The 27,641-nt window shown below is 30.9% G+C and overlaps 3 protein-coding genes and 1 long non-coding RNA gene across 4 annotated transcripts; 2 read left to right on the top strand and 2 right to left on the bottom strand.

Annotated features, from left to right (window-relative positions):
* Positions 1–432: 432 nt before the first annotated feature.
* On the bottom strand, positions 433–3,732 carry LOC114416007. Its single transcript, XM_028380887.1, has 5 exons — positions 3,705–3,732; positions 3,105–3,466; positions 699–1,298; positions 557–607; positions 433–459 (listed from the first exon to the last, which is right to left on the bottom strand). The coding sequence occupies exons 1-5, from the start codon at positions 3,730–3,732 to the stop codon at positions 433–435; spliced, it is 1,068 nt and encodes a 355-aa protein (XP_028236688.1).
* LOC114416005 (synaptonemal complex protein 1-like) lies at positions 3,476–5,516 on the top strand. Its single transcript, XM_028380885.1, has 5 exons — positions 3,476–4,290; positions 4,374–4,442; positions 4,518–4,628; positions 5,368–5,475; positions 5,502–5,516. Exons 1-5 carry the CDS (start codon positions 4,150–4,152, stop codon positions 5,514–5,516), a joined length of 444 nt encoding a protein of 147 aa, XP_028236686.1. The 5' UTR covers positions 3,476–4,149.
* Positions 5,517–5,521: 5 nt separating this feature from the next.
* On the top strand, positions 5,522–5,804 carry LOC114414297. Its single transcript, XR_003667177.1, has 2 exons — positions 5,522–5,664; positions 5,745–5,804. It is a non-coding gene; the product is annotated as an uncharacterized LOC114414297 (long non-coding RNA).
* A 4,788-nt stretch (positions 5,805–10,592) lies between these two features.
* LOC114416704 (cytochrome P450 734A1-like) lies at positions 10,593–16,624 on the bottom strand. The gene is made up of 5 exons (XM_028381679.1): positions 16,125–16,624; positions 14,562–14,785; positions 14,165–14,409; positions 13,240–13,630; positions 10,593–11,284 (listed from the first exon to the last, which is right to left on the bottom strand). Exons 1-5 carry the CDS (start codon positions 16,393–16,395, stop codon positions 10,835–10,837), a joined length of 1,581 nt encoding a protein of 526 aa, XP_028237480.1. The 5' UTR covers positions 16,396–16,624; the 3' UTR covers positions 10,593–10,834.
* Positions 16,625–27,641: the final 11,017 nt, after the last annotated feature.

The following is a 27,641-nucleotide window of genomic DNA, read 5'->3' as shown; positions in this document are numbered from 1 at the left end:
TTAGCTAAATTCTCAGCAAGTCCATCTAAGATATAAAAGTTTTTCATTTGATAAAGAAATGATCACTGAATCCTAATATGTTAGGAAAAAAGCACACACCTTGAACCTTGTAGTGTTCCCTTCATTTCATTTGGTAGCAATTTCAAAGATATCACTGTTTGAAAATGAGGGTCCTTTGTTTTTTCACTTTTTCCTGGTATTGAAGAAGACTAGCTTCACTTTCAGCCTGTAATTTGATTTGGGCTTCCTTCAAGGCTTGAACTTCAGCTTCAGCTTTAGCATCAAATCATCAGTAGAATTAGCCCAAGACAATCAGTAGAATTAGCAGCTAATAAGATAAAAATTCTTTAGTTGAAGTGAAATAGAACATAACAATGATATATTTAATTAGTAGAATTAGCAGCTTCAGCTTTAGCTTCAACTTCAGTATGATTAATCAGTAGAATTAGCAACTTCACCCTGTGAAAACAACTTAACTGAGTCAGTATATATTTAAAGAAAATATAATATCAAACAAAACAACATAGGGCATATAAACATCTCATATATGACTTACATTTGAATTTGTATCACCAGTACAACCCACAACAAGATTTTTGGGCTCAACCTGTAAAAATAAACTCAGCCTAGTAAGCATTTAACAATGTTTTTGTAGACATGAAATAGAGAATACAAATATATCAGTTAGGATTTCTCACAAAAAGCTTCCTTGAACCAGCCAATGAGGAATCCAAATCCTTTAACACAATAGTTGGCATTTGATCGATATCCCAACCTACAACTTTGCAGATGACTTGTGCATAGGCCCTGTGAGCTCGCTTCCTTCTTGTCCTTAGTATGGCAGTGGAGTGTTGAATTAGTCCAATACAATCCTTAAACCTCTTCCATACCTTGTTCCCAATACCCCCACAAACCAAACAATAAAAATCTCTTTCCTTATGATTGTTCTCATAATATCTCCTAAGGTCACCATCTTCTGCAAACACTTTTTCAAAGAACTTATACTCCTCAGATTCTTTAGAATCATTATCTAGCAGCTCATCATCCTCTGCCTCCTCATCATCTTCGTCACTATCAGAACCAGCATCCCCAACTAAGAACTTTTGGCAAGCTTCTAATGCTCTGTGCTGCAATTGCAGCACTGCCACAGTTGCTTTCTCTTCTGCTGATAGAGAATAAGTGAGAGAAGATGATTTGATGTCATCAAAGGAAGGCCATCCTGAAGCTGTAGAAGAAAAACCAGCCTTGGGGCTTTCACTTTCCCACTCAGCACCAGAAACCAGAGATTCATGAGATTCCTACATTCAATTTTCATTAGTAACAACCAACAAGAAGTAAACATATATGGGAGTTGGGATTTGCTAGCAGCCAATATTAGTATTCCTTTGCTATTCTGATTTTCACAAATTTGAAGAAAGTGTAGCCTACCACATCTAGCGATGTTAGCCAATAATTAGGTATAACTTCCATCTTTTATATTTAAAATGCCATCCCTTAAAAGCTAGCTCTTTGTATTTGATCTAGTAATGTGTTTAATGTGCAAGTTCAAGACAATTTCACATTATAGCAGTGAATGGTGAAATAAACCTCAGCTTTTGAAGGAGCACCAAAAATTACATTTTGGTAGCTTTGCCACAGGGTACCATCCACACCCGTGAATCTTGGTAACTTTCTCTACTATTACATAAAAGCTTTTGTAATTTCAACCAGAAGAATAAAAAGCTTTACATAGATTAGCTCATTATCATTTATCAAAAATTTATCCTCAATACATAAATTTTCTCCAAATTTTCCCCAAATAACATTCTAACCCTGAATATATAACCTAGAAAGATATGCATAGGAGGAATGGAGAAAAACAAAAAGAGGAAAGGTCCATGCTTTTATTCAGCATTCATAATTTGAGATAGACCATAGTTGTCTCACCTTAACTATTTTTGGATAGCATTTATTGGAACGGTACGTGGAGACAGTTTTAAATGTTTCTCAATATGATAGTAGACATTAACATACTCATCATATTTGTCCTTCTCTCTCTTTCTATTTGAGTGGGTAATATAATCTTAAAAATACAATAAAATATACAAATAAAACAGAGGACAGACCGGGCCAAATACTGAGCCTTAGCTAGCTAGCCAGCACACCACATGCAGTGAGAGGCACCAAATTTTGTGGACTCTAAGTAATAAAAACAAATTAAATTAGAGGATGGCTAGATTCCCCATTTTATTTCTTCTATATATTTATGTGCTAATTGTTGTTTTCTTACATGAACACACATAATTCCTAGGATCAGAAAGCTACAACTACTTGGCAACTTAGTATAATGGAAACCCATCTCACAAATTGGCTGTCTATGTATTCATAATTGCTCTACTACATGACTAGGATTGCTGTAGTGACACTCTCTCAAACTTCTTGTGTTTGCGGAATGAATAAGACTCGCTAAAATTAGCTTGTTTGCCATGGACACAAGTAAGATTAAATTTAATATTGATTTAATTTAAACTATATACAAATTTCAATCTGAATTAGCTAATTTAATATAAGATGAATATATATATATATATATATATATATATATATATATATATATATATATATATATATATATATCCTTTCTTATGAAAATCAATTGAAAATCACATGACAACATATATTTATGACCTTTCTGTCTAGACTCACACTTTCTTTCTCAAAACCCTGCAGAAAGAGAGTTAGCATAACTGCATAAGAGCCATGATAAAATAATTTAACCTACTCACATCAGTATGCACCCATAATTTCTTTCATGCTTCTTTTTCTCTACCTTAAAAAGGTGGACCTGATACATAAAAATAATTAACCTTGCTAAATGCTAACATTCTTATTAAACCCTATTACAGGCTCCCCAGGATCAACAAGTTTATAAACATCTTTTATTAAAAGTAAAAACGACAGAAAACCAAATTTTGCAGAAAGCAATAAAAAATATGCAACAAATACACTTTGTTTGAACTCAAAAGCATTAAGCAGGACATTTGGGTTCAACCTGTAAACATAAACTCAGCCTAGTAAGTATACACTCAATAAAAAATATAGATATATCAATTAGGATTGCTCACCAAAAGCTTCCTTGAACCTATCAAGGAGGAATCCAAACCCTTTAATACAATAGCTGGCAATTGATCAATGTCCCAACCAACAACTTTGCAGATGACCTGTGCATAGGCCCTGTGAGCTCTCTTCCTTTTTGTCCTTAGTATGGCAGTGGAGTGATGAATTAGTGTCTTACAATTCTTAAACCTTATCCATACTTTCTTCCCTATACCTCCACAAACCAAACAATGAAAATCCCCTTCCTTTTGATTGCTCTCATAATATCTCCTCAAGTCACCATCTTCTGCAAACACTTTTTCAAAGAACTTGTACTCCTCACATTCTTTAGAATGATAATCATCTACCAATTCATCTTCATCCTCATCATCTTTGATGCAATTTTACTCTGTGTGACCATGGTTTCAAAGGACCCAGATATGAACTGTATCAGTGTATTCATTGATATGATTGTCACTGAGTTCCTTCCCAATGTTTGGATTAGTTTCTCAATGATTTTAATAAAAAAAAGTTGCTTTATGACATTAAATCTTTTGGATATATACTTTTAGTCAAAATCAATATAGTTTCTCCCTCCATTCCTATAAATATATATTTTATGAACATGCCTGAATCATAGACAATAGAAATTGCCATTGCACTTACCAAGTATGCAGTTGGCTTGATATTTGAATTTTCAGTCTGTGTATTTTCTAATTTTGCCCCATTTACTAGTTTCAGACCATGTTTACAAAGCTTCACGAGAACATGGTATTATAATTTTATTTTCAATCACATGAGTTACAAATGTATCTGCGTGCAAAAAAGATTGAATGTTCCTTGAAGATACTAAATAATACAATTTTATCAAGCAGAACCAAGTTTTTGTGATTTTCTTCAATCATCATTGTTAAGTTTCCTGGTTTCTTGATCATTCTTTGTTTGTTGAAAACCTACTGTTAAATCTATGTACTATGATGATTGTCTTCCTCTCTTTCTGATAAATTAACCTTCTTATACCTTTCTCAATTGCCTGTTCCTGACTTATTTTTGTGTATTATTTAAGTGTTTTGGATGAATTTGCAGAATCTATCATTATTGACTGCTGCTGAAAGCAAACTTTCAGAGGCTAAAAAGAAATATGATCAAATGGTAGAGAATAAACAGTTAGAACTATCAAGGCATTTGAAAGAAATATCTCAGAGAAATGATCAGGTCTTATATATAACTGGTTACCTACTATAGGTGCTTGATGTGTAGTGCCCTAACTTTGCATGAAAACTTCATTATCTGAATAGGCTATTAATCATATTAAGAGGAAGTATGAGTTGGAGAATATGGAAATTGTGAACAAGGAAAAAGAAAAGGTTCGATATGATTTCCTGGTATTTGTAGAATGTAATTTCCATCAAAATGTTTCTAATCAATTTAAACCTTTATAGGCTGACAAAGCCATTGCAGAAATTGAGGCAAAGTGTGGCCAAAAAATTGAAGAATGCAAAGAAGAACAAAGGCAGCAGTTGATGCGCATTCAAGATGAACACACGTTGCTCGTAAGCATAGAAAAAGTCTTGAATTTGAAATTATTGGTTGCTTAGAAATATTCTATCATTGCATTCTATTACATGGGATTATAAGTGTTCTGATTTGTCTTTGGTTATATTTTTAATTACTTAATGTTCTAATTAATTGGAAAACCCATTTTTTAAATAAACTTGCTTTCTGATTAGTATTTGTTAGAGATGCAATATAAAGTCATTCATGTATCGTTACCTAGCAGCTTGAGCTTTTTGGATAGTTTGTTAATGACATGGTACGAAATTCTCTATGACTATGTGGTCTAGAGTTCAATCCTTTCTACTCTTATTCTTCTAATAAAACGTTAAATTTCAGCCAAGGTAGATCATATGTGGACTTGTGCATTATCCACACTTAATGTCCAAAAGGCTCTTGCATGAGAGGCATGTTAAAGATGTAAAATAAAATCATTCATGTATCTTTACCTATGAACTTAAGCTTTTTGGATAATTTGTTCATGATAGTAATAATTAGTAACATCAAATCTGTTATTTAAATGTATCAAAATTTACATGTGAAAATTTAAATTGGTCTAAGTTCATTATAGTTTGTCTTTGACTATTATAGTCCTCTATACCTTTCTTTAAATGGGTATGTACTGAGTTGTGGGGATGTTATCGCATCATCACTTTCCTTTTTTATGAAATTTCATTAACATTAAGTTTAAAAACTTCCAGGCACTAGGTCACTTGATTTTTTCTGCTCAATTTATAGGTTACTCAAATGAAGCAGGAGCATGACAAGAGGCAAGCAAGCCTCATAGCTGAACACAACGAACAGCTAAAGCGTACCCAACTGCAAGCTGAAAATGAATTCAAAGAGGTGCCACACACGTATGTTTGTCAAAGCCAAAATTTGTATAGAAATTTATTCACCTGTTCATATCTTAATTGTATGTAGAAAACAATGTTTATGAGGAATGATCATGAAGCTCAGATCAAAGCATTGAGGTGTGAACTTGAAGATGAGTGTCGGAAGCTGGAAGAGGAGTTGCATCTTCAAAAATCCAAAGTATGGAATACCATGATATGATAAATTAATTTCTTGTCATAATTTTTATTATTATATTTATTCTTTGGAATATATTGCAGGAAGACAGGCAAAGGGCTTTGTTGCAGTTGCAGTGGAAAGTGATGAGTGACAAGTCCAAAGAGGACCAAGAAGTGAATTCAAAACAGGTTGACTTGTGTTTCAATCTATTTGTCTGTGTCTGTCTTCAAATGGATGTCATATTTGCTAATTTTCATGTTGGGATACCTTTGGTAGTTTGGTTTGACATATTACATTTATCATTTGGTAGGCACAGTTGGGGAAATGAGAAGACATTTCTTGTATACCTAAATGTGCTTCTTTAATATTCTTTCAACACAAGCCTGAGAATTGTGAACTTAAATACATAGAAGGGTGATGCAAATAAAGACCCACTGGTTCACATATGCATTGTCTTCATGCTAAAATTGTCACTTATGAAGCATGCATAATCTTGTTACTGAAGGCATAACTATTTACTAGCATGATATTAGATAAATTTGATTGGTACCACTTCTCATATCATAGTTGTTTCAAAATTTAAGTTGAAAAGATTTTTATTGATGATTTTTGCACATCATAGAGGGAAGGGTGAAGACAGTGCCCTGAAGGCTTCATGTCATAGCAGCAGAAATTGTGTGTGTGTGTGTGTCTTTAACTGATAGACATTGGTTTGGTTGTGATTTGGTATCTGTTACTTTAATCATGCTTCTTTTCAAGCTCTTTACTATCTTAAAGATGAACACTATAGAAAGTAACTACACTTACTATTTAGTGGTTTCATGAGTGTAAGGATATTCCAATTGCAATTTGTTTTTTTATTCTGATATCATGTATGCTTAAAAGTTCTGCTGAAAAGATGGGTTATGAGTGATTAAGATATCTAACCAATTTTTATTCGTGGCAAATGTGATGAGCATATGAATTTGATGATGATTTGGTATCTAAGTGTTAGAATACATTAGACAGGGTTCAGTGAGTGCAAATTTAATCAACCTTTGTAATGAATTTCAATTGAATTTGAAAATTAGCATAATGATTTTCATATGATAGGATTACTCCATTTCTAATTTATTAATTTCTATATGAAAATAGTTAATTATAATAGAAAAGAAGTATTCATGTACATTAAAATTCATTTTGGTAATTACATATTATTCAAAAACAATTTTGATTCAAAGTATCCAAACAAGTAAAAATCATTTTCCTGATATATGTTTTCGTTATCCAAATTAAAAATCAAGTTACATTGAACTCAATTTTAACCATTATCAATTTTACAAAAGTAGGTTGATCCAAAATCAATTTTTTCGAACACAAATCCATACACACACTTAATCTTCATTGTTACACCATTCTGATGATACTAGAAATGATAGTGCTAGTAGATAATATGATGTTATTAGTTTAAGGTTTTTTATATTTAATTGGTTATGATTTTTTAGTTTTCATCCTTTTCCATGTTGATTATCTAATGTTGAAGCTATTTATCTTTTCTCAGTAAATTGAAAGATTTTTAATTAGTTCTATAAGAATCTATGTTTCTCTAGGTCCACTTGTTTTGCCACAATATTTATTGAGTTATATCATCTAATGCTCTACTGATATGGTATAATTAAAAGCAAAAGGACGAAGGGTTTATGCTGAAAGTTTCTCTTTCCCCTTTTGTTTCTAAAGGAACATAGGATAAGCTGATGCTATATTAATCTTTGTCCATACTTTTGTTAATGGTGACATATAAGTGTTTTTGCATATGCTATGTTGTTTTCTGGTGTGCTGTAGTAATACTCTATATGATTTTTCTTTTTTGCACATCACTGATGCAGAGCATCAAAGGAGGAGGCCATCCTCATCCTTCAAAAGGGTCTCTTAATCCATATGCAGAGGATCCCTATGCATTTGATTAGAGGTATTTACAATCAGATACTGAGTTATTGTAATCCTAATTTTATTTCCTTTGAAATGTGATGATTCCTCCTACTAAAAGCCATGAGTAAAGTACTGAAGCCATTTCAGAGCTTCCTAATTTTGTCTGGTGATGGTGTGTTTTTACAAATGCTAAAATTAAGATAGACTCCATGCTATTACTTACTAGTAACTGTTCCCTGGAATTCTATAATTTGTTGTCTCAGACTCTCAGCCATAACCTCTGCTAGGGAATAAATACCTTGAATTCAAATGTCAAATCAGACACTGCTTTCAAAGACGGTTATTACATAATAACCGTCTTTGAATGTCGAGGAGATGTAACAATCAAAGGCGATTATTATGTAATAACCGTCTTTGAATGTCGAGGATATGTAACAATCAAAGGCGGTTGTTAGGTAATAATCATCTTTGAATGTCGACCTAGATGTAACATTCAAAGACGGTTATTACATAATAAAATGTTGAACCAGACACTGCATTCAAAGACGGTTATTATGTAATAACCGTCTTTGAATGTTGAACCAGACACTACATTCAAAGACGGTTATTACGTAATAACCGTCTTTGAATTGTTCTAACTTTCAAAGACGGTTATTATAATAACCGTCGTAAAAAGCAGTTGCGTTTCAACGATGTTATATACAACGACGATTTACAACCGTCGTTACAAGTACTTAATAACCGTCGTAAAAAACCATTTTTCTAGTAGTTTAGACGTTAGTGGCGTAGTTTAGAATTTCTGTTTCCAATGTTCTTCATCTGCTTCCATATATACTTCTTGCACCCTTTAGGTTGCCTCTTAGGGTTATTCCCTTGTCCATATCATGTTATGTATTGCCGAAAAATAAAAATAAAAAACAAATACTTTTGGAATTTATTTTAAAAATCAGTTTTTTTTAAACTAAACTCATGCGAGTATTCTTATATTTTCTTAACCATGTTTATAATGCTTTATAAAATAGATATTAAATAAAAGAACATATGCATCTCCAATATCTTGAAAAAATATATAAATATCCTAGGTTACTATTGGTCGTAAATCATCACTCTACTACTTGTGATTATTACCATTTAACAAGGATGATCATCATGTATGTATTACCTGGCATTGAATTAATTATTCTTCTTACATATTGACAAATCATACCCATAGAGATTAGAGAGACAAAACAAGGAAGGAGAATGAGTTTTAATAATAGAAAATGACAGTCAATTGGTTACAGTATCAATAAAGACAATCAAGGGTGAAATATGCATTACCAAAATACAAATGCACATAGAAATCAAGGAATATTGAGACAAGATAGTTGCTGTCTAGGTAAATGTTAACTATCTATTCAGTATTTGATATCGTGTGAAGCCAATCTCATCTCAAAGTCCAAATAACATTACCGTGTGAGAAGTAATATTTTTTTTATCAATAAATATTAATCATTAATTATTAATTATTTTTTTTGGTTAGGGGAAGAAATTCAACCTTCGACTTTTCTTTGTCTTTCTTCTTTAACTTTTCAATGAACGTGAGTTTGGTGGCGGCTTAATAATTTTCCACTGTTGAAGGTAACATGTTTCATAGTTAGCTCTTGGGGCTCATACAAGATCTTTGGTCAAAAACATGTAGCTGTTCAAATCACAAACTATCTATCTATCACAAACCCATGAACTTAAATACTGACCAACAAAATTTGTATGAGGCACGTGTGATATCACATTGTACTAAAAAAACGCACAATTTTTCTGAAATTTATCAGACTCATCTCAACAATAGTTGAAACAAACAGAACTGGAACTTTTTCTTATTGAAAAAAACTAAGGAACTCACATAAAAAAAAGGAAAAGATGCAAGAGTTAATCTTTGGGAAACGTTTTTTTTTCTCTCGATACAATTAGGAAAATATCTAAAACATAGATATTTATAATGAAAAAAAAAAATAATATTTCCAAAACTGCTTGAGACGAAGACAAAGTCAAAAGATCAAGTCAAAATGAATTATCCATTTTTTATAAATACTAAATTAATTTTAAAATAATTAACCAGAAATAATAACCTTTCTGAAATATTCATTGAAATAAAACCGTACTTTTTGATACATTCAATGAAACACAACCGAACCTAAGCATAACCATTGTTTATGCTCAAACTAGTACTCCCTCCGATATTTTCTATACGAAACAAATAATTAATTTATCAATATCAATAAAAATAGATAACTTATTTAATTTAATTAGTAGAAAATAGTGATAATATTTAATGACATTTCACATAATTTATGTGCTAGTATTGTTAATAGATCAATAAACACATCCACTTACATGAAGAGTTATGAACATCTTTCACTATAAAATAAATTTAACAAATAATAATCTTAAAATGAGTTTATATTTTTTATAATTAGGGTCAAAATAATAGACTAATTTATTTATTTTTTTATAAAAGGATCGAATGAAATATTATTCTTTGGGCGGGCACTAAAAATTTATAAACAGTCTAAATAAATTTTATAACAAAAGAAGGTGACAATACTAAATTAATTTGCCACACATCTATGAATCTATCCAATTAAGTTCTTATATTATATTTATAACAAAGTTTTAAATTGCAGTGCATAGTTAAAATATTAAAATTTAGAAGAATTATGACCGCATTGTGATTGCAAGTGAAGCAAGGTTATCAATTGCAAAAGCCAAACTTTAATTTTTAAATATAAATGTGAGGGGAAGTCTCATCATAAATCTCAATCTTAAGATTTTACATTAAAATATTGTATTAAATTCAATTATGTGTTTGCTTTGATATCAATTATGCAATCGAGAAAGGTAAAAATAGGAGAAATTATATCAATGGTGATTTGACTTAAACCTGCAACGTAAAATCAAGAATGTAAAAATTGATCTAAAATTTATTTTAAAATCTATAATCATTTCTTCAACATGAAACCAAACTCATACTAGCAAAGTGGGGGGAAAAAGTCACGTTAGCATGATGGCTTTTTAGTAGTTATTTAACACATTGAGTTGAAGACACATAAAAACCATGTATGCCTATAACTTTTGGCAATCTTATAAACTTTTAAAAAACTCATGCAAACTCTCGATATAAAACCTAATACATACATACTACTATGTTTTCCTTAAACTCTCAAGGCAAAGCCAAGAGCGGGATTCCGATCCCTTAACCCAAGCCAATATACACTTAATCTACATAAACACGCAAGCATAATAATCAGTAACAATTCACAGTGGGTGCGGGTATTGGTTGGAAACGGATTGGTGCACCATATTGAGGGTAGAGCAGCATGAGAACCGTTGGCGCGTGTTGATAAGTCGGCGCCAGCCTGAAGTTGAAACCTCGAACCATGACGGCGAGGGTGAGTTTGGTCTGGAGAAGTGCGAGGTTCTGGCCGATGCAGGTGCGGGCGCCGAGGCCGAAGGGGATGAAGGCGAAAGGGAGGCGCGCGGCGCGGGACACGCCGTTCGAGAAGCGACCCGGGTTGAACTCGGTCGCGTTGCTGCCCCACGTGGCCTGGTCGTGGTGCACGGCCAGGATGGGGATCAGGAGCTCCGTCCCGCACGGGATCTTGTACGGCCCTAGCTCCACGTCGGCTTTTGTTCTTCTAATGGTCGCGATTGTGGGAGGGTAGAGCCTCAGAGACTCGTTCACGATCATGCTCAGCTACAATGCAATGAAAACCAGATGATACAGACCATCACAGAATGGAAAATGGAACTATATATACTAACAATTACAGTGCAATATAATCTAGGTGTTATTGTTCAAGATTAATGTATATATATCCATCCCATGATCAATTAGAATTCAAATACTGAATCATTTGAGCTGTGATTGCTATCATTTATGCTAACTATTGTTAGTATATCCAGTGGTATCTCATGTATTATGCACATTACATAAAAAATGAATTAATGCAAGACCTTAGACATACATCATAAGCAATTATATATATTTTTATTCTAATAAAAAAAAATTCAGAATCGAAGTAATAACTCTTTGCTGCATGCCTCAATGTTGTAGTCAATATATACAATTATAAATCAAATATAAACTTAAGAATATTTTAAAAAAATATTCATTTTTTTTTTGGTTTACAATGATGGTCTTGAGGTTAGAAATTGTAACTCATACATATTAACCAAAACCTCAACTACTAGATCGGCGTTAATGGATTACATATTAATTTCATTGGTATGCTTAAGTATTTTAAAATTTTAGGTTTAAAAGACATTTAAAATTATGTTTTTATTAATGAAGAATTTTTAATAATAATTTAGAAATATTTCACTATATTTAATGTAAATAAGAAAATTTTGAATATTAATAATGATTTAGAAAAAAAAACAGATGATTAATTTAATACAGAATTTGAAGAGTAGGAATTAGACATTATTAATATTGTCTCTATTCTCTCCTTTGAGGTGCATTTCACACTCTACCTTGCAATAAGTAAAAAAATAAAAATCTCAAACTATCTTGATTTTCCGATCCTAATGGTCTATTACTTTTAATTATAATCTTCTATCTATGTTCTTAAATTGAATTTCAATGATTTTTTAAAAAAAACTAGTTATAAATAAGTAACCTTATATCATAATTTAAATTTAAATTTGTATTATAAATTCAAATATGATTCATATATTAAGTAAATTTATTTATTATAAACTTTATTTAAAAAATAAACATTTATTTTGTATAGTGTAAGTTAAAATACTAGTTTGATATAGAAACTTGTAAGTCATGAAAAAAAAATGATAGTAGGAAAAAGGAATATGTACTAAAGAAACGGCAATTCTAAAGCATTTTTTCGTCTCTCATTTTATTATAGAAAGTATTTAAATATATGTATAAGATACGACAATTTTATGACCCGGAAAAGATTCGACAATTTTAAAGCATCTTTTTGTCTCTCATTTAATTATAAATAGTATTCAAATAGTTGATATAAGAATCGACAATTCTATGACCCAAAAAAGATTCGACAATTTTGAAGCAATTTTTGTTACTTCTGCAACAAACGTTTGTTAAACGAGAACAAAATTTGTATGACGGAAGCGATAACACTGCCCCTACATGCTTCCTTGAGATAAGAAACAGAAAAGCGAAAAGGGCCGCAATTGGGTTTCCTTGTGTGAGGAAAGCAACACAGAAAACAAGGGCCGAAGAGACTAAACATGATTTTTGTCCGAATCCAGAAAAACCCACTCAAAACAAAGAGAGAAGAGAAGAGATGGGTTGCTTAAAAGATTATTTTATTATGCACAGTAGTTGCTTTAACAGAAGGGTCAAGAGTCAAATTAAATTTGGTGTAACTAAATAAGGTCTTAAATTTAAGCCTCTTAAATCCATAACTAGTTAATTCGAGTGATAACTAAGTTTGATCTCTTAGGTAAGATCTTACTTTGAGTCTGTAAAAATAATATAATAATTTTTTTTTACTAAAAATGATTAATTAGATTTATGATGAAGATTAATTTTTAATAAAATTAGAAAATATTTTACACCAATATCAAAATGACAAAAAAAATTAAATATTTTTTAAAAATATGCATGATCATCAGTCATAAGTAAATTCTTTATCCAATGATAAGATTAAAAGGAAAAAAGTTGCTTACTGTCTTAAGCTTGGCAAGATCCTCCTTGGTGGGGATGTGACGTGCACCGCACACACTCACGAGCTCCTCACGTGCCCGTATCTGCCACTGCGGATGCATCGCGAGCAGGATCGTGGTCCACGTTAGCAAATTCGAAGTGGTGTGTTTGCCTGCGAAGAAAAAGGTTTTGCACTCTTCCACTATGTCATCCACCGTTACGTTCACATTGGAGGTGGTGTTGTTGTTGTTGTTGGAAGCCCAAATCATGAGCCCCAGCAAATCCGTTGGCCTTTTTGTTTCTTCTTTCCCACACGCATTCTCTTTTCTTCGTCGTTCGATGATCTTCACCAACGATTTCTTGATTTCCTTGTCCAGTTTCCAAGAATTTATATTCCTCCTCGTGGGGAAGAATCTAAAGTTAGCCGGAAAAAAAAAAAAAAAGCCTGAATTAGTGTAACATTGTTATTAATTAGACATCCAACATTGTTATTAGTATAAGAAAATAAGAAAGATGTCAATGACATTTTCTCTTCCACACCTTATGTCTAATTATATTCTCTTTATGATTCACTTATTGAAAATTATCAATATGTTTTACAAGTGTTAGTGTTAGGAAGAGATTCATTAGTATTTTTCAAAAAATAATTAATACACCAACTAGTACATGGCACGGCACTAAATTTGATATCCTTAAACAATATCTTAAAAGTATAAATTTTGAATTTTATAAATAAGAAAAATATATTTAGAATAAAAAATTTCACTAAGAATTTTCTATTAGATTTTTTCAATAAAAGAAATTAGTTATCAACAAAAGTCAAAGTGAATAAAAATTTTGTACTGGTAAAATAACAACTGAAAAGAGAATAATTAATAAGAAATTATTATAATAGAATAATACATCTTTAATCTAATTAATTAAACATATAGATGATTAATTAATTACCTATAACCTGGAATGAACACTTTCTGGAAGGCATCAGCTGCTAGGACCATTTGTTGGGCTTGTAACCGAAAAACGGCTTTGCCATCTTCGTAGCTGCTCCCAAACGCTGTCCTAGTAATGACATCTTCTGTTAAGGTTTGAAAACACTCCGAAACTTCGATTTCCACCTCACCCTTCTCCTCTGCCATTGCCTTCCACTTCTCCAACATCTCAACCACGCTTGTTGCCATAATCGGTATCAACATCTAGAAAGTTATACACACAATTGGGCACACTATTTTATTAACACCATTATAATAAAAAAATGGGTACATGATAATTTAATATAATGTATAGTATATTCGTATAAAAAGAATGACTTTAGGAATAATATACTATCTGTAGGGTAGTTAATTACTTTGAGGTTTTCCATATGAAAGGTGGGAGAGATGATTTTTCTGTGGTGAGCCCATTTTTCTCCTTTGAGGCTAAGGAGTCCATCACCTTCAAGCTGCTTCACAAGTGGGGGAGATTCGTTTTTCTCATATAATTCTGACTTGGAGGTGAAGATTTCCCGGATGAGGTCTGGATCAGAGATGGTGACTCGAACAGTGGGTCCAAACCATACAAGGAATGTTGCACCTTTATGAAATATAATGAAATTTCAATTAATTTAATTAGATGATTATGTAATTTTGCAATTGATTTGTAAATTTGAAAATAAACAAGTAACTGATTAATGGGGTCTAATTCAATGGGTCGAAAATAGTGAATGAAATATTATAAATTTTTTAGTATTTCTTTGATTTCACGGATAAAAAAAACTAGTAATTTTAACTTTGAGAATTTTTATTTTTTATATACTAAGAAAAAATTGGGACATTTTCATTTCTTCAATGTAGGAAGTGAGAAGTTTGTAAAATGATGAAAGGAGACGGGAAACATGACAACCATTGGTTTCAGAGGATGCAAAGGACGGTGTAGACCCTACAGCACAGAGACACATACAGAGAGGTGGCAAAAAGCAGGAGGAGGGAATTGAAGAAGACAAGTCAATTTAAAAACGGTTACCAAACATATACAACTACATTGTCACAATTCAATTCCCCATATAACAACACAAGAAAAATAAGACATGGGAAAGAGCGCAAAATCAGATGACAACTTCACATTCAACAAATTGAACTTATGTATCATAAACTCTATGACTGTATGAGTGAGAAGGGTTCACTAATTAACCAGGTATTTTTTTTATAAGAAAATAAAACTAAGAACAATGGCTTGTTTAATTTTGTGTTACTGACATTATACTGCACAGGGGTCTCAGTACGTAATAAATATATGATTCACATAAAAAAAATAATTGAGTCTTACTAAAAGGTTTTAAATTGCAATGGCTGTCATTGTGACAATCCCTCACATTACAGGAAATTGTGGACAAATTAACAAATATGGCTAATGTGATCGCAATTGCAATTCTGTGTTGTCCCCGAAAACAATAAACTTATGGTTAAATTTTTTAAAACTGAGCCTTATTGAGTAAATAAGAAAATGGAAAAGAAAGGTAAGAAGGAAAACAGAGAGAAATACAGAGAAAAAATGGAAAAGAAGAAAAGAAAAAGTTGATAGAGAAACGAGGGGGTGCAACAAACAGCAACCCCTGGAAAGGAAAAGCTAGGAAGGGTTTTAATAAGAAGCACCCTATCTACGGAAATGAGGCCTTGAAAAGTCTCAATATTCTGGGAGAAGAACCACAAAACTAGCAAAAGAAAAAATCATCGTTTCAAAAGCATCACTACAGCTCAAAAGGGCCTGAAATTTTTTCATGAAAACCAAATGCATTTTTGCTCATTTTGGAATTCCTAGTAGTGGCAACAACCATGCCAAGATTGAAGACAATGTATCAGGATATTGTGATTGTGTGTGTGTGAGAGAGAGAAAATTAAGAAGAGAAATGAGAATGATGATAAAAAAAAAGTACCGTAAATTTTCTTCCAGTGGTGGTAGAAAGAAAGCACTCTTGGGAGAATGTTGTGAGAGAAAGGCATGGGTTTTTCGGAAGCTTTCATCATCATTCCCACGAGTTCTTTCACATTCCCAATGAAGAAACGATAAGGGGGTCCTCTGATTCCTTGGTTGGAGAAATGGCCCTCAATTTTCCTTGGTCTCCACCAGAGCGAGATTGTGACCTTGAGCACAAGTAGCAAAGTCATGAGAAAGACAAAAAGAATCTTAAACTCTTCCATCATCATGTGTTGGAGGCCTTGAAAAAAATTCACTATATTTATATATGTGTGTGTGTGATGTCTTTGGAGTTCAGAGCAGCCTTTGGCTTAATTTGCTTCATATCAGGCTTTGGTTGTTGGTTAGTATCTTCTTGCCTTTATAACATTGCAAAGAAGGACACAGACAGAGGGATGAAAGAAGATAGGAGGCAGAGAAAAGGTAACCAGGGCCATTGGCGTAGGGGCCGCCATTGGAATTCTAAGGTCAACGAATTAGAGGTTTTTATTTATTTATTATTATTATATTATATGATATTGTTTTGATACAACGTTACCTTTCTCTTTTATGTATAAATCAAGCAACTCGAGGTATAAATAGTTTTAAGTTCAACTCATTTATTCATTCGACTCAATGAAAAAATGTTGACTGAAAAAATAGTTTCATTATTCTTTAATTATATGCAACGAATATATTAGTATTCTTCCATAAATATATTACTATTCCTTAATTATGTATCATAAATAAAATGTTATTTTTTTTTGGTTAAAGATCACATAGGGTTTCCCAACCTAATGAGTGAGAGACTAATGTTGCTTGTAGTTTGTGATAAAATTTTACACACAATGAGAATCGAATATAAATTTTTTTGTTAAATAGATTGTTATCATTCATATAAATGTAATAAAATCTTATACTCTTATGTCAACCCTTTGGGTTAAAACTTTATTAATTTCATCATAGAAAAGATTTAGAATCATTATTGTCTTCTTTTGATTTTATTTTGTATACTAATGAAAAATGAAAAGAGTAGCAATGTTACCTAAGAGCATTTTATTGGAAATTGTTTATGAAATTCTTAAATTAATAATTAATTCTAATGTAGTTTTATGGTAAGAGCAAATGATATGAATATTCTTACAATTTTTTTGGTACATTATAAGAAAAATAGAGTAATTAACTAAGTTAGAGTAGTTTCACAAATTTAAAGCGTGTTTGGTTATTTGGTCAAAAAAGTTTTTTGGGATGCTAAACGTATTTTTGGAGAATAAACTTAGTTTGATGATATGTTTAGCTACCCTTAAAAGTATATTTGTACATTAAATTTTTGTCTAAAAACTGAATTTTGTAGAAATAAGACTTGATTTGCTTTTGTAAATTCAATATGCAAACTCCAATTTAACCCAAACAATAACTCAATTTGGGTTAACAATGGTGAAGCCGAATGTAAGGGTGTATTTGGTTTGCATTTTCATTTTCTGTTTTCATCTTCTGTTTTCATTTTCTGAAAACTGTTTTCATTTTTAAAAGATTAGAATTCTGAAAACATATTTGGTTTGATTTCTTATTTTTTTTTCATGAAATAAAAATACTGAAAAATTATGATATATTGACTTCTTGTCTTTTTGTATTTTTATATTTGCTTAAAATTACATTCATTGTCACCACAATTTCATTTTATCCGAAATGAGTTTTCTGTTCTCAACTGAAAACACTGAAAACAAGAATTTATTGTTTTCATTTTCTGGTTGTTTCCTGTTTTCATTTTCACTGAAAATGTTTTCAGAAATCCAACCAAACACATTTTCATCACTGTTTTCTGTTTTCAGTGAAAATGAAACAGAAAACAACCAAACCAAACACCCCATAAGTTTGCTAATGGATCAGACCTTTTCTTTTATGTTCTTTTTCTGTTGGATTTATCTTGGAATTTGTGTGACCACAATTTGAACTGAGAAACAAACATGCATTAATACTTGAGTTGCTTTTGGAAACTTTATTTGCAAACTTAATTTAACCGAAACTTAAGTTTGTTAACTTTATTCCAAACATCCACTAAATCAATTACTCTCACGATTTATTTTAAATGGTGTTTAAGGTTTTGACACAAGTATTAATTAAGAAATACAATTAATATTTTGAATTCCATAAAAATATTATATATTATTCTAATATATCCTTTATCTCCCTATTAAATTAGACTTTTTTTCTCATTTATTACATAATAATAACTACTTTCACTAAGGGTATTTTGTTGAAACAATATAATGCTTCATTGATTTTTTAAAATGACAACTAATTTAAAATATTTTTTGATTAAAATGATGCAATCCTACCCCGTAAGGGCATTAGATAGAAGACTTCAAGAAGATTGAGCCAAAGATGCAAGAGAAGACCCTAGGGTTCTCATGAGCCTTAGGGTAGATTTCGGACCCATGAACTAAGTATGAGCTCGCTTATCTTTGTACATATTATATTAGGGTTTCATTATTTTTGGGCCTTGTATTTAGGACTCCATAACATAGGTAAGGTACCCTAGAAATGTAGGATTTTTCAGCCCTTGTATTTTAGGGCACCTAGACTAGTTTTTGTATTAGAGGTAGTTTTGTAATTTCACATGCATTAAGTGAATTGGGAGAAGCCCAATCCAATTAAATTTTAGAGGGGGAGGTGAACATTTGCTTGCTATACTCCATTGCCACATCATATATTCATACTTTGTGCATGTCCTTCGTGCTTTACATGCCTCATGACACCTAAGCATACTTAGTGGAGAATCTTGGACTTGATCTTGGATTAGTGGGCTGAACCATAGCTAAAATTCACTAATCATAATTAGTAAAATTTTGGCTCCACAAATTCAATTTCAAATTCAAGTGAAATTTGAATAGAAATTCAAATTTCCCTCCAATTTTGTGTGACACTTAGGCTATAAATAGAGGTCATGTGTGTGTATTTTTCAACTTTGATCATTTGAGAATTACACTTCAAAGTTCAGACCTCATTTGAGGCACAAAATTTCGTGCCCCTTCTCTCCCTCTCCCTCCACTCATCTTCTTCTACCTTTAAGCTCTTATCCATGACTTCCTATGGTGGTGAGCTTCTTCTTGACTCATATTCTCCTTGAAGTGGTGTCTCCAATCATTTTTCTTCCTTCTCCATTCCGCTGCCATTAAAATTCAAGAAACAAAGGACTCCATTGATGAAGAAGATCAAAGGCCTACAAGCTCCACATAGGAGTAACGTCATAAAACCTCATATAAAATGGAAAGGTGTTAATTAATGAATTTTATGCTTTGGTGATTAATTGGTCTTTAATGAAGAGATCAAAATCTAATTATATCTAAGAAACTTTTTAACCACTAGTCAAATATTATTTAATTCTTAATAAATATTTGACTAATTACTTTCAATATTTATAATTAATTTGTCTTTAATGAAAATATCTAATGTCTTAGAAATACTTTAAGCACTGGTCAAATGTTAATTAGTTTTTAATAAATCTTTGACTAATTACTTCCAATAATTATAATTCATTGATCTCTATTGAAAATACCTAATTGTGTCTTAGAAATACTATAACCACTGGTCAAATGTTAGTTAATCTCAATAAATATTTCACTAATTACTTCCAATATATAATTAATTGGTCTTTATTGGAAATATTTAGTTATGTCTTAGAAATACTTTAACCATTGGTTGGATGTTAATTAATTATTAATAAATATTTGACTCATTTCATACAATATTTATAATTTATTGGTCTTTATTGAAAATATCTAATTATGTTGTAAAAATTCTTTAACCATTGGTCAAAAGTTAATTAATTATTAATAAATCTTTGACTAATTGCTTCCAATATGTATAATATATTGGTCTTTATTGGAGATATCTAATTATGTCCTAGAAATTATTTAAACATTGGTCAAATGTTAATTAATTCTTAATAAATCTTTGACTAATTACTTTCAATATTTGTAAAAATTTTAATATTATCAATCTAAGAATTCTAACAACTTAAGATCTATGGTATTATTTAATTGTTTCAAAGTTTAAAACAAAATATTTGGTTCAAGAAGTACTTCAAGCATACACTTATACATTTACATAGTCCCGTTTGGGGTGATTTTAGTTGTAAGTTTTAAAAAAAATTAAAAACAACAACAACAACCAATTTTAAGTTTTTAAAATTTAGCTTAATTTTTTTCTCTAATTTTTAGTTTTAAAATAATCTCATTTTGAAAGTTTCATATCCAGTTAATTTTAGTGTAAGGGTGTGTTTGTGTGGTGGTGACAACAACGATAACAACAATGACAATGTCTGTGATGATGACAACAATATCGGTGCCAATACCGATGGGGGTTGGTGATGGTGTTGATGTCGATGGTAGCAATATCGGTGGTAATGGTGGCAACGTCAATGGTGGTGGTTTGTGGTGGTGTCAGTGTCGATGTTGGTGGTGTGGTCATTATCAAATGTTGGGAGAATATGTTTTTTTAAAACAAAAAACAAAATTCATAAACTTTTTTTTTGTTTTGAAAATTAATGTAAAAGGTTTTGAAAATGAGTTAGAAACTAGTGGTGTTTTGTTGGATCGAGTGGCCTCAGAATAATTAAGAAGGAGGGGTTGAATTAATTATTCCTAAACCTTTACTAATTAAAAATTTACTCTTCTAAGGCTTTTACTATGTTGTTAAGAGAATAAGGAGTAGAAGAGAAACTTAACCAAAAGTAAAAGCGGAAATTAAAATGCACAGCGAAAAGTAAAAGAGTAGGGAAGAAGGAGACAAACACACAAGAGTTTTTATACTGGTTTGGCAACAACCCGTGCCTACATCCAGTCCTTAAGCGACCTGCGGTCCTTGAGATTTCTTTTCCAACCTTGTAAAAATCCTTTTACAAGCAAAGATCCACAAGGGATGTACCCTCCCTTGTTCTCTTTGAAAACCTAGTAGATGTATCCTCCACTAGAACTGATCCACAAGAGATGTACCCTCTCTTGTTCTCAGTCAAACCCAAGTAGATGTACCCTCTACTTGTATCACAAAGGATGTACCCTCCAATGTGTTAAGACAAAGATCTCAGGCGGTTAAACCTTTGATACTTTGTGAATGGGGATACAAAAAATTGTCAGACGGTTAGTCCTTTGAAAACTTTGTATAAGGGAAAGGGAATAATCAAAAGAATTCTCAGACTGTGTCGTTTTGAATTCTTTGACAAGGGAGAAGGGAGACACCAAAGAATTCAGGCGGTTAGTCCTTTGTTCTTTTGGAAAAGGGAGAAGAGAGACACAAAAAGAATTCAGGCGGTTAGTCCTTGGCGTATTCTTTTTGGCAAAGGGAGAAGGGAATGAAAAAGATGAATAACACACTTTTCAAGGTTTGGAAAACCAGAAAACTTTGAAATGCTTTTGGCAAAAGGAAGAAGAAGAAGTTCAAAGAGACTCAGAAATCAATTGGCAAAATTTTGTTGTCTAAAGAATGAATTGGAAAGATGCATTGAAAAACAAATCAAAGCCTTGCTTTTATAGACTCTTCATGTCTGGTCAAGAGGACCATTTAGAAGAGTTATAACTTTTAGAAAAACTTAAAACCAATTTGAAAAAATCAAAAACCATTTGAAGAGTTACATCTTTTGATTTATTCAGAAACGATCACTGGTAATCGATTACCAAATCAGTGTAATCGATTACACAAAGCTTTTATGTGAAAGGATGTGACTCTTCACATTTGAATTTGAATTTCAACGTTCAAAGGCACTGGTAATCGATTACCAAAACATTGTAATCGATTACAGCTTTTTTGAAATCAATTGGAACGTATTAAGTAATCGATTACAACAATTTGGTAATTGGTTACCAGCGAGTAAAAACTCTTTGGTAAACATGTTTTGAGAAAAATCCATGTGCTACTTATTTTTTGAAAAAACCTTTTCATACTTATCTTGATTAAGCCTTCTCTTGATTCTTGAAATCAACTTTTCTCTTGAATCTTGAAGTGTTATTCAACTTTCCTCTTGAATCTTGAAGTGTTCTTGATTCTATCTTGAACATCTTAAACTCATTCTTTGATTGACCTTTGAGTTTTTTGTCATCACTTTTGTCATCAACTTTGTTATCATCAAAACATCTTTGAATCAATCTTGATTCACCATGAAGCTTTGTTTCTACATGGTCAATTCACTAATTTGAATTGAACTAAATTGGAAGTAAATTGAAATTTAATTATATAAAACCCAAATTGAACTATTTGCTATGTTTAGTTTTATAAATTGAACTGTATACAAAACAATTTAGTTTACACCATGTTGAACTATTTTGAGCTTTTGAAATGAAAAAAAGGAAAATGATGCAACTAGTTGGGTTCCAAATTTTCAAGTTTTGGAGTCTCTTAGTCTTTCTTGACAGTTAGCAAAATCCATTTTGACTTTGCACTCGATTGAGTCTTCACTCTTCCATTCATCACTCTTAAAGTTCAAACCGGATCCCTAAATCCTAATTCATGGAGCCACACTGCAACAGTTGCATTCCCCCTGCCTATGTTCATTCCACACACAAAATGGCTTGCGTTGTTTATCTTGCAGGTAAATTTAACACTATGTATCTTTGAGTTGATGAATTTTAAGTTGTTTGTATGCTATCAGGGATATGCAAGTTTGATTTGAAGGGATAAATTTTTAAATTTGAGATTGTTAAGTTTCCATATATTTGCCTAGGATATGGATTGGCTAGGCCTTTTTTTTTGTTGGGGTTTAAAATCTAATCAATTTTTACTTTGTTAAAATTGCATTGACTGCCTATATATTAGTATTGATTGCAAAGAGATATGTGAGATAAAATTGATTTTATCTTAAACAACTGGTGATTATGTAGACAAAAGGAAAAGTGAAGTAATTGTAAATTATTATGAAAATATTATATGATACAAAAGAGAGTGTTTTTTTTTTTTTTTGTCTAGTTGCCCTAATTACAATACATTCAAATGCAGCCATTGTTTTGAAAACGTTTGGGTGAAACTAAAACTGTAGAGTTGTAATTGTTTGGTGTAGACTTAAAACACTATTGTTGGAGAGTGGTTACATCTCTTACTGTAGTCCTGTTTTGTTTCCCTCTAGACAAATTAATCTACTTTGAACATTTTATTTTTATGCCTGTATCTTTTTCCCTTTTTTCATCACATTCTTCACAATGGGCAATTTTTGGACATTGTTTGAGGTCACTACTCAACATAGTCCATTGAATGTTATTCTGTATGCCTTTTCTATTTACATGCAATATAATAATTTGATTTTGGTGTTTGACTAAATTGCTTAGTGGATCTGATTAAGTGAACAATGCATATGATAAATTTGGTAAGCAATTATGAGTATGGAAAAGTATTATTTTCCATAGTTTCACTTAAAAAATGTTTCCAAGAAACTATATTGTGTATCTTTGCTTTGTTCTTCCTCCTATAACAATTTGAAGATGCATCTAGAATTAATTGTCACTTTCACAAAATTTTAGGTGACCTTGTTTGTACACTATACGAGATGCTTTAACTATCTCATTGCATAAAGGTACCCAAATATAGCTTACATGTTATTAAACTTGGGTTTAACATCATATAAACATCTTATATGTACTCTCACACTTCTGATTTTTTTTTTATTATGTTATTGCTCAAATTGTTGAAACTATCAACATGTGCATCAATTTGTTAATTTTAAAGCTTAGCGAATTGTTGAACTATCAACCTAGGCATTAATTATTATATTGAAAAAACTTGAACTTAGGGAAAAAAAGGGAAACTATTTCCATAATTCTTTATGTTGAAATTTGTCCGTATTAATTTTTTTAACCACATTCACAATCCTTGTCTAACTAATTATGCATATTTTGTAGGTCATCTTAGGGACACATCCCATAACCATTTGTGCTAAGTTGAAGAAGGCATCAAATAAGCTAGGAGTGTTTGTGGTATGGTTTGATTCAATTTTTGCATAAAAAGTCATCCCGAACCAAACATTAAAATTATGCGTGGTTCAATTTAGTTCAATTTGAATTTGATATTAAATCCGAAGGGAACCAATCTTTTGTAGTTTGGTTTGGAACCATTTTTGTGGTTTCTAATTAAATAATTATTCTTTTAAATTTTCTCTACTTTCTTTTCATCTTTTAAACCAAGTTATATTAAAAAAACCTATTAATAAGAATTTATAAAACCTATTAATATGTTGAATATTAAAATACATTTATGTCTTAAAGATGAATTAAGACTCCTAATTATTTTGATTAGATGCAAACAAATACAAATGGTAAAAGTTTGTGTCTGATGCTCTATCAGATCATGATCTATATCTCTACGTTTGTATTTTCAGATGATACATTCATAAGACAATTTTACATAAAACTTAAGAAGTACATTTAAGACCTTCATTTAATACTCTGTGTTTGAGATTCTTTCATGCAGAAAACATCCTCCTAGGATTTGTCAAAGTCCTATGAAGAATAAATGGATTCCACATTTTGGGAGACGTTGATCCTCATCAAAATATGTGCTTCGTTATTGCAAATTTGTTATGATGAAAGAAGTGACTTTCGTATTGAAGTACAAGACACACCAGCCTATCAACATGGTTTTTGCATGAAGAAGGGACATGCATTTGATGCAAGCATTAAATGTTCCGACGGGCTCAAGACTTCAGATGAAGAACAAAATGAAGAATTCAACCATTGCGAGACACTAGATACTTTAAGATGAAGACTATAAAAAGAAGAAGCTTTAAAGAAAGGAGATACGAATCATCTATGCAAACATATTCTTTCATTCTTTCTTGTAAAACTTTCTGTATATCTTTGTATGGATACTAAACTCTCAAAACACTTTGTATACCTTGAGAGAAAAGACTAAAACTGTAGAGTGATTTATCTGTCTATATGACGATCACAACTTAGTCAATATGCAAACTTCCAACAAATCTTTTTTATTCGTTTAGAGCCAACAGTTACTTGATAGGACAAAAAATATTGGGTTAAAGTCAAACTTGAGGTATAGCTTGCATGTGTAAGAGCCATAAGTGGCAGTAAAAAATACTTGTAACTTTGATAAGTTAGTGGAAATTTGATAGGTTGCCAAGAACTGGACATAGTTTCGAGTTTGAGACAAACCAATATATTTGTCTGCATACTTCCTTCTTTTGCTTTAACTGACAAAGGGTTTGAATTTGTTTTTAAATCTTATATCTTATCTTGTTTTACCGAGAAAACTGTTTTTATCATCATCTGATAAAGTTTGTATCAAGACCTTCTTTATCTATTTTTAGGTTTATCTGCATCAGACGATAAATGTGTTTTTAGTCTTAGAAAAAGTTTTAAATTTCTAAAAACATAATTCAACCGACATTCTTGTGTTATTTGCTTCTACAAAAATTGTATCAACATTCTATCCATTTAAGTACCCAATAGCCAAAATTGGATCTAGGCATTATATTATATATTATATGTAATTAATAAATATTATAACAAAGAAATCAAAAGTTTATCAATATCATGCTTGGTATTTTTCTAGTACTCATTGTTAATTAGAGTTAACTAATCAATATTTATTTAATTTGTACAATTTTTTTGTCTTTCTTTTTTCTAATAATTATAAAAGTATCACTAAATTTAGACATTTGTCACTTATGATCTAGCATTTTTTTTCTAACAAACATTAAAAGAACTTGAGTTATTAATTAACATATAATGTATTGATAAATATATTTCTAGTTACTATTGTCATTCTAGTTCTAAAAAAATTAAAAAAATAATATAAATACTATATATTATTATATGTAACTATGAATATTTTAAGAATTATGGTTTAGTTCAATTTTTTAGACACAAACCATAAATCAAACTACGCGGTATGACCATAAATCAATCCAATTTAATCCAAAAAAATATTGTTTTGGTCCTTTTTTTAGTGGTTTTCGATTTTTAATTTGGATCGATTTGGATTTGAAAACCCCTAGAAGAAGCAACTTGTAAGCATCATTTAAATACTCAATTTTGATATAATGCTCATGGAAGAAAAGTGTATATACTAATGGTTGACGCAAGACTACATTGTGAGGTTTCAAATGTAAGTAGAATAACTTATTATCCACGTAAAAATTTGGATGCTTTGAGAATTAAAATTGAGGTCTAGGCTTTCATCAGTCTAAAATATTTACATTAATTTGATATATCCTCTTTAGAATTCTCAATAGGTGTTACTATATGTTTCTATAGTAGAATATTGTACATTTGTTACTAAACTATCTAACAATCCAGTTTTACTTTCCTTTAAGTTTGAAGGAAACTTTACAATTCAAGTTATGTGTGATGCATTTATGCATTTCATTCACAAGATTAGTGTAGAAAATTATTTTTGAGAGTGTAGGGTGTATCTGGTTCAATCATACAAAGATGCATGATTGAGAATTTGTGGCGAGGAATTTTTGTAAATAATCATTACTTTGTCGTGTTCAAGAAGGTATAGGATCATTTTCATTATGTGAAATGTTGAGTGTTACACTTTTATTTATACATTAGGAGAAACAAGTTGTATAAGAACTTTAATATTGACAAAGATTTCGTAGAAGTGTAGAATTGATGTTGCATTTTCAAAGATATTAAATCAAACAGTCCAGTCCAATTTTTAAATTAAAATTATTAACTGAACTATTATTAATAACTGAGTTGAAATATTTTTCTTTGATTAAAATACTAGTTTATTTATTAAGAACTATTTTTAAAGTTTAGAAGAAAAAACTGGTCTGAACTATGACCACTCCTATTAGAAACCATTTTAGCTCCATTTTTTCAAACATGTTCAATTTTAAAAATTGTATTTAAAAATATAAAAAACAAAAAAAAACAAAATCTCGCAACCACCACTAGCAGTTCCTTACATACTTATGAATTTATATTGCTGAATGAATCACCTCTAATCTCACCATGTCACGTTCATCATAGTAATAATATTAAATTTAGTAATTTTATTTTTAAAATAAAATTCATATTTCTTTGTATACATAACTCAAATTTTACTCATTTGCTTTAAGAACAAAGTTGAATGAATCAATTATTACATTGAGCATCAAACTATTTTTGAGTTGATTGAGTTTATTATTGTTCTAATTGTATCATTGATATCAATATTAAAATCCTCAATATAATAAATATGGAAAATTAATGTTGCAATTGTTGTAATACAAATATAAAAATACTTGTATAAATATTATGTAAGTAGTTGTATAAATATAAAAAATGCAAATAATTGTTTAGAAAAAGAGAAACGAAAAATCGATTAAAATTGGGAGGAGTGCTCAAACAATTCCAAAAACATTACCACGGGATCTAGAGACCCCGAAAACCTAAAAATTGACTAAAATTTACAAAAATTATACTCCAAAATTTAAATAAAAACTGAGCAAGGTCTTAGATCAAAATTCAAATTGATGTAGTTTCATTCTTTTGCAACATAGAAC

Source organism: Glycine soja, chromosome 6 (genome assembly GCF_004193775.1).
Source record: "Glycine soja cultivar W05 chromosome 6, ASM419377v2, whole genome shotgun sequence".
NCBI classification, from domain to species: Eukaryota; Viridiplantae; Streptophyta; class Magnoliopsida; order Fabales; family Fabaceae; genus Glycine; species Glycine soja.
The sequence above is the reverse complement of the archived record's forward strand: the minus strand, read 5'-3'. Positions and strand labels throughout refer to the sequence as shown.

Coding starts and splice junctions, on each gene's coding strand:
- LOC114416007 (XM_028380887.1), bottom strand. CDS start 3,732: ATGGCAATTTCTATTGTCTATGATTCAG. Junction 608..698: donor CTGGTTCAAGGAAGCTTTTT/GTGAGAAATCCT, acceptor TTATTTTTACAG/GTTGAGCCCAAAAATCTTGT. Junction 460..556: donor CTGGTGATACAAATTCAAAT/GTAAGTCATATA, acceptor TTGTTTTCACAG/GGTGAAGTTGCTAATTCTAC.
- LOC114416005 (XM_028380885.1), top strand. CDS start 4,150: ATGAATTTGCAGAATCTATCATTATTGACTGCTGCTGAAAGCAAACTT. Junction 4,291..4,373: donor TATCTCAGAGAAATGATCAG/GTCTTATATATA, acceptor TTATCTGAATAG/GCTATTAATCATATTAAGAG. Junction 4,443..4,517: donor TGAACAAGGAAAAAGAAAAG/GTTCGATATGAT, acceptor AAACCTTTATAG/GCTGACAAAGCCATTGCAGA.
- LOC114416704 (XM_028381679.1), bottom strand. CDS start 16,395: ATGATGATGGAAGAGTTTAAGATTCTTTTTGTCTTTCTCATGACTTTG. Junction 14,786..16,124: donor CCACTGGAAGAAAATTTACG/GTACTTTTTTTT, acceptor TATTTCATAAAG/GTGCAACATTCCTTGTATGG. Junction 11,285..13,239: donor ATCTTGCCAAGCTTAAGACA/GTAAGCAACTTT, acceptor ATTGCATTGTAG/CTGAGCATGATCGTGAACGA.